We start from the raw sequence: 11,937 nt of genomic DNA on the forward strand, positions 1-11,937 counted from the left end.
ACCATACCCACCATCTGGCTCCCAAGGTGTCTCAACCACAACTACTCAAACAACCAGACCTACAAGTACAACTTCCAAGACTACAGAAGAACCAACCACAATAATATCCACTACAATGTGTGTCTGTATTTTCAATGGCAAGCCTTATTTGCCAGGTAAGGAAATCAACAAGTTACTGTAGGCAATAACAGAAACAACATCTAGAAAGATTTTATCACCTCAGAAAAGATCTGTTATCTTTACCATCCTGTCTCTTCTATCTTTAGGGGAGGTCATATTTGACATGGTGCACATCGGATCAGGAGTGTGTCTGACAATGATATGTTCTGACATTTGTGAGATTCAGAATAAGACAGATATTTGTACAACTACATCAGTGCCATCAACAACCCCATCAGTGCCAACAACAACCACATCAATGCCAACTACAACAACATCAATGCCAACAACAACAAAACCTAATGTGCCCACCTGCCCTGAATGGGATGTAGTGGTAAGGATCTGAAGAATTATGTTTTGAACACATTCTATGGCAATGCGTACTTTCACATTAAACAGTCTTTTAACATTTTTACTTTAACATTTTTTTCTTCACCTCAGCAAAATGAGACATTTATACTGTGCAACTGCACCATGGCCAAATGTATTGAAAACAACACGATCGAAATTGTTCCATACGAATGTCCTCCACTTGTAGACATCACTTGTGCCAATGGAAAGAAACCAGTACTGGTTTATGATGAGTACTACTGCTGCCAGCATTACGCCTGTGACTGTAAGCTTTTCAGTGCTGATAGTGTAACACTTTGCTTTGCTTTGATTTTTCAAAGCCTCTTAAGTATAAGATTTTAAATATCCTTCTCTGTTTTTCAGGTGTATGTGAAGGTTGGGGGGATCCTCATTACATCACTTTTGATGGATTGTACTACAGTTATCAAGGAAACTGTACTTATGTCCTAATGGAAGAGATTCTACCAAAGCACAACTTGAAGATTTATATCGACAACGTCTTTTGTGATCCAACTGAGGATGTTTCCTGTCCACGATCAATAATCGTATCATATGGAACACAAGTGATCACTCTCATGAATCATAACCTTCTTGGAGCAGCAGAGCTCGAGGTAAACATGGCCCTGTGAAAGCATTGTCATAGATCCTGAAACACTTGTCAGTCCAGAACAATTACTTTAAACTGGGTATGTCCTCTGATGAGATGTATTCATATGTTTGTCTTGCAGGCACTCAAAGATAGAGTGGTGTTAAAGCTACCTTATTCAGAACAAGGTGTTAAGGTCATGACTTCTGGCCTTGCCTTAATATTGGAGATCCCTCGTCTGGGTGTTGTCATTACATTTGGAATAACTGGCTTTAGCGTGACTCTTCCATTTAGAAACTTTGGCAGTAACACACAGGGTCACTGTGGTAAGAGCACTTTCCACATTCTCCTTTGAACTCATTGGATAAAAACATTTACTTGTTCTTACATTGTAAAGTTGACTCCTTTGGACTTTCCTCACAGGAACATGCAATAACAACCAGGCTGATGACTGTATGCTGCCTGGAGGCAAGCTGGTTGAAAGTTGTGCAGTGATGGCTGATTATTGGCCTGCAAGACACATTTACCAACCCAACTGCCAAATACCATCTGTAGTACCCACCGACTTACCCAAACCTCCTCCAACTTTAACACCATGCAAGCCAGATTCCATATGTGACCTCATTAAGGGCAGGTGTGGGAAATTTAATCCATGATTGTCACTATTCGTCCCTTCCAACCTTGACGCCATAAGTCTTTTGATCATGCATGTTTTTTGCTCCCACAGTCTCTTCGAAGCGTGCCATCCATTTGTGAAACCTGACAATTTCTACCAAGGTTGTGTTTTTGATAGCTGCCATGTTTCAAACCCAGTTGTGGAATGCACAAGTTTGCAGACTTATGCTGCTGCGTGTGCACAGGCTGGTGTATGCCTTCACTGGAGGAACTATACTACACTGTGTGGTGAGTGTCCCATATTTTGATCAGTGTGATCAGCAATGTAGAGGTAATATTACAGTTATGTTGTGATTGAGTTGGTCTTTTTTTACTTGCAGCCAGTAACTGCCCAGCAGACAAAGTTTACAAGCCATGTGGTCCTGCAGAACAGCCAACCTGTGATGATAAGTAAGTGTCAACATTTAACCACTGATGCCCTCTTCTGTGTACTGCCAGTTCTCGATGTAGTATTGGTTAAAATGTTGTTATAGCAGCATTGAGTGCATAAGAAAATGAGACTACAAAACAGCTTTTTTTTGATGATTCAACATTACAGTCCTCTTGAGCCAACCATGAACTACACTACTGAGGGCTGCTTTTGTCCTGATGGGATGAAACTCTTCAACAAAGAGTCCGGCATATGTGTTGATAAGTGTGGTGAGTGTGGTGGCTAACCTATCATGTCATTGAGCTTAATTCATCATGTGTTTGATATCATCCAAAAAAATTATTTTGCTTCCCAACAGGTTGCCTCGATCCTGAGGGTAATCCTCGTGAGGTGAGTCAAGTCATCCAATTGTCTAACTGTTTAGTTGAAACCAGTGCTGCTTTCAAGCAAAAAATAACTGGGGCATTGTTTTTTCTTCGTTTCAGTTTAATGAGGTCTTTGAGTACAAATGCCAAAACTGTGTCTGTGATGAGTCAACCAAGACTGTGATATGCAAGCCAAAGGTGTGCCCACCACCATCTATCACCAACTGCAGCCTCCCTGGGTTTGTCCTTGTTAACAAAACAAATCCACTAGACCACTGCTGTTCAGTCTTCGCTTGTGGTAAGACATTTTACATCCATTAAAATTTGTCTCCTGGATTAAAAACACAAGCAACACGGATGGGTGTCCACTCACCAATCATTATTTATGCTCTCAACAGAATGTCACAGTAACACTTGCCCAGCCATCAACAGGAACTGTCCAGTTGGATATTTGCCAAATATCAATGTTCCTGAGGGAAAATGTTGTCCAGAGCATACATGTGGTGAGCTCATATACTCAACATTTTAATAAATATATAACCCAAAGATTGCTCTGACTTTAATCATCTCCATTCCTGTTTTGTAGAGCCCAAACGAGTTTGTGTGCACAGAGAAGTGGAATACCAGGTAGATAAGAAGTTATGAAGTTATAGTTAGGTGTTTTTACTGTTCTGCATTGCTGAAAGTCCAGGTATTAATCTGTTTCTCCTCTGTTTACCAGCCTGGTTCTGCAGTTCCTGGGCCTGTATGTCAGGAATGTACCTGTACAAACCAGGTTGACCCCAAAACTGGTCTATTCAAGATATCCTGCCAGTTTGAACAATGTAAAGAAGACTGTGACCTGGTAAGAGCAATGGCATATCATATTTACTGCAGATTGTTTTCACTACACCTGAAATGCATGAAAACTGAATCTGCCTGTTTCTCACAGGGATATGAATATGAGGAACCTGATTATGACGAATGCTGTGGGAAATGTGTGCAGAAACAATGTATTCTAAATCTGAACGGCACCAAGACACTTCTGGCGGTGAGTTGGATCATCTCCTTCAGCTGAAAGTATGTCAGTTATCTGATAACTGTGTGGATTCTGTCTTGGTTGTGTGTATAAAACATATTTGTCTTTACACACTTTGTTCCCCAGGAAGGACAAACGTGGTCACCACCTGAGAATAAGTGTGAACATTACAGCTGCGTGAAAAACGATGGCATTTTGACAACAATAAGGTCACATGTTCTCTGCCCACCATTTGAGCTGAGCAACTGCCAACCAGTAAGATGCTTGTTTTGTACAATGGAGTAAAAATTGACTCTAAGATTACCAGCTAGAATTGAGGTTTTGTGTTTTCTTCCTTAGGACACAGTTCAGACTGCAGCAAACGGCTGTTGTAAAATATGTGAGTATGACATTTCCTTCACTTTTGGGTTGAACGCTCTTGAAAGAAATCAGACTAACTTTGAGTCTTTTTTAAACAGGTGTGGAAAAGGAGAAAGCCTGTAAACTGGGTTACACGAGAACACATGTAATGCATAACGGCTGTCGGTCTTACCAGGAAGTTGATATACCATATTGTGAAGGATCCTGCAACACTTTCACCAAGTAAGGATGACACTGTTATTACTTCTTATAACGAGGAATGTCATAGATTCATAAAATGATTTTTTTTTACATTTTTAATGATGTGTGAATTCTGCCTCGCTTTTCATCAGATACTCTGAAGCAGCAGCCGTCATGCAGCATTCATGCTCTTGCTGTAAGGAGACACGCTACAGCAACCGCACCGTTGACTTGCACTGTCTGAATGGAGATGTGGTCCCGTACTCGTACATGCACGTGGAGGAGTGTGGCTGTACTTCTACGGACTGCGTCAGAGCTGCTGCTCATCATGCTCGCAGGAGGAGAAGCTTCACACTGGTGTAATGCAACAGTGTTAACACTTGATCATTTATATGGGATGAAAATACCCATGTTGTTGACATAATGTCATTGAAATTGTAGAGATAGTATTTATCAGTTAATTAAACAAGACTGCAACTGAGCTTTGTCTCTGATTGTTTATTGATCTGATATCTAATAATTATCACTGACCTTTAAGGTTCATGTGACCTTGATTGCTCAGTCTTGTCAATGTGCCCTTTATAACATCAGGGGGATCAGACCCTGCCTGACACAACAGGCCACACAGCCTCTGATACAGGCTCTTGTAATTCCACTAATCAACTACTGCAACTCACTCCAAACAGGCCTCCCTGCTTGTACATTTAAACCTGTGCAGATGACCCAGAATGCAGCAGCATTTCTAGTCTTTAACCAGCACAAAACAGCACGTCACCCCACTGTTAATCTCTCTTCACTGGCTTCTAGTGGCAGTTTGAATCAAATTAAAAGCTCTTCTTACTTCTTACCTACACTCCTTTTCGCCCCCTACGCTCTGCTTGTGAAAAATGGCTGGTGCTCCCAGCGTGGCTCTGAATCTCGAGCCAAACTCTTCTCCTCTGTTGTGCCCGAATGGTGGAATAATAATAATAATAATAATAAGAAGAAGAAGAAGAAGAAGAAGAAGAAGAAGAAGAAGAAGAAGAATCCTCATCATCATCATCATTATCATAATAACCTTATTTGTATAGCACTTTTTAAAAATAGAAGTTGACAAAGTGCTTTAACAGCCGGAACATAAAAACAAATGCAAGCATCAAACATGGAACACAAACTTCGAACCATATGAACCCAGGCAATACAAGAACCATGCAATGTAAAAGAATTACCTAAATCTATACGATCTGTAGAGTCCCTTTCTACTTTGAGAGATGTCTGCGATTAGTTGTGGTTAGTTATGGACACATTATTCAACCTGGGATGATGGTGTTTAAGTTTCCGTCTAAATTGTAGATCATCAGTTAAACAGAAACTTAAACATTACAGATCATCACAAAGAATAGAAAGTATGCAGTTGTGTTAGCTAATAAGGCTATAAGCCTACATAGCCTTCAAACATACCCGTACAACAAGGGCTTCAGCAAAGTTTACAAGGACTGCTGGCAAGATGAGACAGGTGGGGTTGTAATCCTCCTCATAGCATCTTTAAACTGTCTTTAAACCATCATGTTCATGTCGTTTGGAAATGCTTGAGAGCTGTCTGTGGTGCTGAAATAGAAAGGGTAGCTCCTTCTCTTGCATCCACATTGTTGAGTTGGTAGACATACGTAATAGAATCAGAATCAGATTTAGAATACTTTATTGATGCCCTGAGGGGGGAATTCCATTTCAGTTACATCCCTTTCAAGACATATAAGAAAACAAACATGGGGAAAAACAGAAATGAGATGAAACCTAGGAGCTGCCAGCTACGCAGCGCCCCTTTGCAATAGGTAAGAATGACAACATTGGGAGAGAAGAGGGAAAAAAGGGTCAATTTCAGGCTATGTCCCAGAGGGGGCGTAGTTTGAGATCAAGAAAAAAAACACCTCAGCATGAAGCACATGATAACAACAGACAAAAAAACTTGAAGACTTGTACAAGTGTCACTGCTCAGCCACAGGAACGTGTTCCAGTTTGATATATGTCATGAACAAATTTTTACTGCATTTGGTTCAACTTTCAAGTTACATGCCACGTGAGGCTAACCCACATGTGGCATGTCCAGTTTGAATATATCCTGCAGCACTTTCCCACATGTCACTCCCCACCAAGGTTAAAATAGTTTTGGATTTGTCATTATACGGTAGTTTAGTTTTAGTTAGTTTTGACATTTTTTTCCCATTACAGTTGAGTTTTACTTAGTTTTAGAGCAGGCATTCTAGTTTTTATTTAGTTTTGATTTTTGCAACAAGGCTTAGTTTTAGTTTAGTTTCGGTTTAGTTTTACTTTTTTCATACCTTATTAACCAGGTGCAGGATTCAAAAAGGTCAGAGTAAATATTTTGTAATGCTGTTTATTTTCAAGTCCATCATAGTGCTCACTGCTCAGTCAATGCTGATACTGAACTGTTGGCTGCTGCCTTCAACACAAAAAATAATATAAACTTAAATAAACAAATATAAACATAAATTATGTAAAACAATGAAATATGAGCTTTAATAATTAGAAACTTGGACTCTGTAACAATAAAGTCAGACACACATGCAATGAAACTATTACAGATGCTCTGATTCATTGCTCCCCTATGTTTTGTCGCAGCACCGACAGTCAGTGCAGTAAACAAGCACGTCCCAGTACGTCACTATGATGGTGCCGTACGGCACTGACAACTGCTGAAAACTGTCTTAAAATTGGTTGGGAAAATGTGTTGGATTAATTTAAATTCTTACGGCTATTGATATTGTCAGAAACTATAACTAAGGAAATTTTGTCAATAATTTTAGTTAGTTTGAGTTAGTTTTATGAACACAAGATACAGTTATAGTTTACTTATCATTTTTCTTTTCTTTGCTGGTTTTTATTAGTTTGAGTTAACTGCAATGTATTTTAAATTTCAGTTTTCGTTTTTAGTTTCGTTTTAGTTAACTACTATAACCTTGCTCCCCACTCTTGCTTTGTTGTCTGCATCTATCCACTGTCTTGTCCTCTCCAAATACAGGAACAAAGAGCCAAAACAAAACAACTTTAACAAAGCTTTTTGCATTAGCTGTTAGAGAAATTCAAGCCATACTTGATAACTTGAGCCACAAACTTGTCAGTTAATAAGAATGGGCACTCAGCGAGGAAACCCACACCACTGCGCCCTTTAGTTTAGTAGCCCACATGCAACCTTTATGCCCCTCTAAGATTAACAAGACAGATGGTTGGTGAGAGCCAGCCTATGACAGGGGTTATAAAGTGGGTGCCTCCTTTCATTGATGATCCATTTAAAGCCCAGTAAGAAGTTCAGATGTTATGTTGGAATAGTCTTTTTTTTTGTTTATTTGTTTGTTCAAAATCTACAATTTAAAATAAGATTATCAGCGCCATTATCAATTATATCTGTATGCTTTTTTTCAGTATGTGGTAAGGTCAACTCTCCTAAATTCTGCATTCAACAGATGATTATTTAGTCACGTCCTCATGTGCACTGAGCAAACCAGATTAATCCATGGGCAAATCCACTGTCAGTCACTATTTAAATGTTTTTTCAGGAGTGCCATCACCCATTTTGTTTTCATACTCATAACACCATCATGCTGAGAGGCTCATCTCGATTAAACTTCTCATAAAGCATCTAACCGTGTGTTTTACAGCTGTACACATTATGTAAAGTATCAAAGTGGTTTCACAGTTTTAAAAAGGAGCCACATGTTTGCCATGTGCCTGCGCCAAAGGGTGGCCAATTTAGGGTGGGTCCATCTGTTCTTCAACACTGTTGATCTATCAGCCAGGCAGCAGTTAGTGGTTGATGGGAGGTGTTATCATTGTAGAAACATTATTTTTCATCTATAAGCTTAGCACCTTGAAATTTATATTTGGTAGATTATTTCTATGTTGGGATTAGTCTCTTGGAAATAGATCTAACATTGCTGGAAAGTCTGTTAATGTTTTTTTTTAATGATGCCGTATTTGAGAGGAACTTGCATTTGTGGGGAGCTGTGTCCGTGGGTTACAACCATAAAAATTTTGGCAAATCTTCTCTTACAGTATCAAACAGCTTGTTCTGCTTCTGCTATTGGCTCTCACTTTGGGCTACTCGTACCCTCAGGTGCTGACAACCAAGCCTCTGGTTTTCATCTAGTTGGTATTGTCCCTGCTGTTGTAGGCCTGTGGGATAGAGAAACTTCAAGCTGCTTTCCAAAACAAAACAAAAAACCCAAAACAAACAACAAAGCAGCTATATTGTAACGTTTCTTTGGCCTCAACCATCCAATCCATCAACCAACACTGAACAAGCACTAATGGCAGAATAAGCTGTTTCGAATTGGCAGAGAAGAGTTGGCAAAATTTTCATGGGCACAACCCACAAACTCAGCTCTGCTGCTCATACCACAAATGCAAGATCCTTACAAATGTGGCACCATTTAAAAGGGAATAGACTTTCTAACAGTATAAGATTTATTACCAAGAAGCATTGTTACAACAAAGAAATAATCTGCCAAACAACAATTCCCTTATTTCTTCTGCTTTGTTTATTTCATCTACAGAGTAATAAGGCTCTGCTCTAGAAATGTGCCTGGCTTCCACACACCCTGAAAACACCATGAGTCTAGTTGAAGGTTGTTGTCCACCCTTGTTTGTGGACTGATCTCAAAGTGTTGTCCAACTGCAGCATTTCCATCTTCACTCAAGCTTCAAATATTGTTTGCCTAAGTGTGTTTCATCTGGTGTGTTTAGAGGACAGAATATTGTGTTATTTTTCATGTTCTCAAATAATTACTCATGTGCAAGCTCCGCCAAGGGCAAACATGGCTTCAGACCACTCCTACAGTCAGACGGCTGCAGGATGGTGACTCCTTATATCTCTGTATTGGTAACCATGGTGTTGACCTGAACCAGGTGATGAATTAACTACACCGTGCTAGAACAGTTTAGACTTCAGAGAATTACAGCATGTTGTTATAACTATTGATATAACACTATTTGACTTCCAAGACTTGTAGACATTCCACAAACAGACTGCAATCACAACATCAGGAGAACAGCTGACAAAAAGTGGTGTGTCATTAAATTGGTTGGGCCAAAAGCAAACAGAAATGTGTCAAACACTTCTTAATGTAAAGGTGGTATGATCAGATAAATAAAGGAAATAAACAGATGTACTATACTCAAAAAATAAAATGCCAAACACACCAGTAAAATTGTTTATAAAAGATTGAATAAATTATGGTAATAATGTAGTCTAGGACTGGAAGGAATTACTCCAGATTAAATGCCAATTTTATTTGATTTTTTTAAAGTAGCTCTTTGATTTAATTTTAAAAACACTCAGAAAGCTCACAGCTTTAAAGTCCAGAGGCACAGAGTTCCAATATTTTGGTGCATAAAAACAGAAAGCTTTCTGGCCAGTGTCTGTGTGATTCACATAAGGGGCTTTTTCATGCCTTGGTTTCGATAGGAGAGGAGAGAACAGTGGATAGAGTAGGAAATAGGGTAAGAGCGAGGTATGACATGTAGGAAACAGGCTGCAGGCTGGATTCAAACCTGGGCCACCTGCTCCAGGGTGAACCTCATGAAGCAAGACCTCGACCCATAGGCTATAAAATGTAGTCTCAGCTACGACACTCATCTGTCCCTGATGCAGGATAATGAAGCTGATTGTTGGTGGGGGGCATATTGGATATGACACAGGCTCTGAGCTTTCATTTCTAAAAGCTATAGTTTTCTCACAGAGCACCCATCAGTCACATGAGCTGAGCTGTACCTCTGATTGGACAAACTCATGACCCTAATAGCTTCTACACCATGTCAACTACAGTGTGCCGATAGCAAAATTTGTATTTCAGACCTAAGGCGTCTCTTGAACCTGGCTGTAAATAGGCTTTTTAATGCCGCAAAAGTCTGTTGTTTTTTTGGCTAAGTGTGTTCATGGTTTCTGGCTCCAGTCTCAAGCAACCCCTCAATGAACAGCAAATTTTAGCATTTCTGCAAAAGCTTAATGTTTCTTAACCAGATATTGCCCCCTGACTAGACTGCCAGGCCATCTTTGCCCCACATAAGGAATGTTTAAAAAACAACTATTTGGGGACGTGTAGACCTTTCAAATAAGTCAAATGACTTCAAAATTATTCAGCCCAACTGCTAAAAAAACACTTAAGTGCCTTTTTGGGAGCCAAAACACATGCTTAAAGGAACAAGTGATCTTGAAAAAGGTTTGCACGTCTAGGTCTCTATGACAACACCATGACAGCTGACAAAGCTTAGTAGCAAGAAGAAATAAAAAACACAGAAATCTGAGTTTTTCTGAAAATGATTCCTATAACTAATTTTGTAGTGGTGGTGGACACTGGAGCCTAACTGTCTGACAGAAAAAGGACAGAAGAGCAGAAGAAAACTAAATGGGAGAGTGATACAGCTCGAGCTAAAGGCTAATTACCCTTTAGCTTGGGCTGTATCACTCTATTACACAGGGGCTAAACTGTTTGTGATAATGTTGATTCCAACCCACAGTCAGCAGTTATTCTGCAGTGGTCTTTTCAAACTTGAGAGTCTATCAATAAAATGAAGAGTGAGGTTACGTTAGCTCTGCTTGGTAGATGACTGGCAGGACATAGCTAACCAGGATTCACTAATGTTATACATTACAGACATGTCTCAGAGAACCAGGCAGCCAGCTGCGCTGAATACAAATGGCTACTAAACTACTCACGAACTGACAGCGTGTACTTGTTATGTTAGTCTGCAGATACGTTGGAGTACCAGGCTGTGGATGTAGCTAACATGTAGCCAGCTGCTACAACATCTGCTTGATGTCACGTTTTAAACCATAGGGCTATGTAACTGTACTGATAAATACCTTACCTCAGCACATTGTATCAAGTAAAAAGTTGTGTTAAACAAAGAACATTTGTTTGGATCTGGTCTCCATTTAATTCCAAAACAAACACATATCTCACTAGAAGTAATTTACAGCAGTGTGTGGAGACTCCGGGCCAGGAGGTGGTGAGGGAGTGCAATTAAAAACAGATCCCCTTCAGAGCACCTTTAAGTGCCCTACTGGTTGGCAAAACACACTAAACAGCCCCCTTGGCTGGTCCAAACATGATGGACTGCCCTCATGGGAGGCAAATTCACTAAAGTGCCCTCAAACACGTGTGCAGTGTTGCCAACTTAGCGACTTTATGGACTCTCTGGACCTTCCAGAGAGAAAATTAGAGAAAAGCGACTAGCGAAAAATCTAGCAACTTTTTTGGTGGTCGGAGGCTCCAAGATCACAAGAGAAAAGTAAATAAAAAAGCGCTGTTTTCTCTCTTTCCCCGTTCATACATGACCAGCTGTACACTACGTGTACAGTGCTCAGTTGACAGGACAGGTAGGCAGCCACAGGTTCAGTGTTTTGTGTTTTTTCTGTTTGTGCACGCCACTGTCTAAAGAGAAATGTGAGCCAGTGCAGAGTTTTAAAGAAGTGGGGTGATGTGACCTTTTTTTTTTTTCCCTCTGGGACTTTTTGGGCAATCTAGTAAGTTACCTGTCCTGTCCCTGTGTAACAACTTACAGGAACAGATGACACTTATCTATTTTCTGCAGAAAGAAACCCCAACAGCCACATTTATATTTTTTGTTTCTCTTATCAGCATCCATCTCTGCTGAGTGACAGGAGTGGAGCGAACTTGTTCTCATAGCCTTCAAAAGAAGGTGCAATGCATGCATAGTTTATAAAGCCTATTGACAGGTTTGGTGAGGGCATGGTTGCATGGTTGGGAGAATTAGCACCATCCCCTTGTAACAGTTAGTCTTCTTCTGAAGTTTCAGATTTCCTGAAGATGCTTTACTGTCTTTCTAACACAGAATCCCATGCCTACAACTCCCT

General features: G+C 40.0%; 1 protein-coding gene across 1 annotated transcript; it reads left to right on the top strand.

The window, feature by feature from the left end:
* Positions 1-2: 2 nt before the first annotated feature.
* Positions 3-4,427, top strand: LOC141797009 (intestinal mucin-like protein). Its single transcript, XM_074678378.1, has 19 exons — positions 3-155; positions 267-493; positions 601-775; positions 874-1,121; positions 1,239-1,422; positions 1,520-1,730; positions 1,824-1,999; positions 2,092-2,161; positions 2,310-2,410; positions 2,500-2,531; positions 2,627-2,804; positions 2,905-3,009; positions 3,093-3,133; positions 3,228-3,350; positions 3,438-3,536; positions 3,651-3,779; positions 3,864-3,903; positions 3,983-4,106; positions 4,217-4,427. The coding sequence occupies exons 1-19, from the start codon at positions 116-118 to the stop codon at positions 4,425-4,427; spliced, it is 2,514 nt and encodes an 837-aa protein (XP_074534479.1). The 5' UTR covers positions 3-115.
* Positions 4,428-11,937: the final 7,510 nt, after the last annotated feature.

The sequence above is a fragment of the Halichoeres trimaculatus genome, unplaced genomic scaffold, assembly GCF_033239565.1.
Source record: "Halichoeres trimaculatus isolate MK-OKI-2021-1 unplaced genomic scaffold, fHalTri1.1 fHalTri1_scaffold_10, whole genome shotgun sequence".
Taxonomy (NCBI): Eukaryota; Metazoa; Chordata; class Actinopteri; order Labriformes; family Labridae; genus Halichoeres; species Halichoeres trimaculatus.

Coding starts and splice junctions, on each gene's coding strand:
- LOC141797009 (XM_074678378.1), top strand. CDS start 116: ATGTGTGTCTGTATTTTCAATGGCAAGCCTTATTTGCCAG. Junction 1,423..1,519: donor TAACACACAGGGTCACTGTG/GTAAGAGCACTT, acceptor CTTTCCTCACAG/GAACATGCAATAACAACCAG. Junction 2,805..2,904: donor CTGTTCAGTCTTCGCTTGTG/GTAAGACATTTT, acceptor TGCTCTCAACAG/AATGTCACAGTAACACTTGC.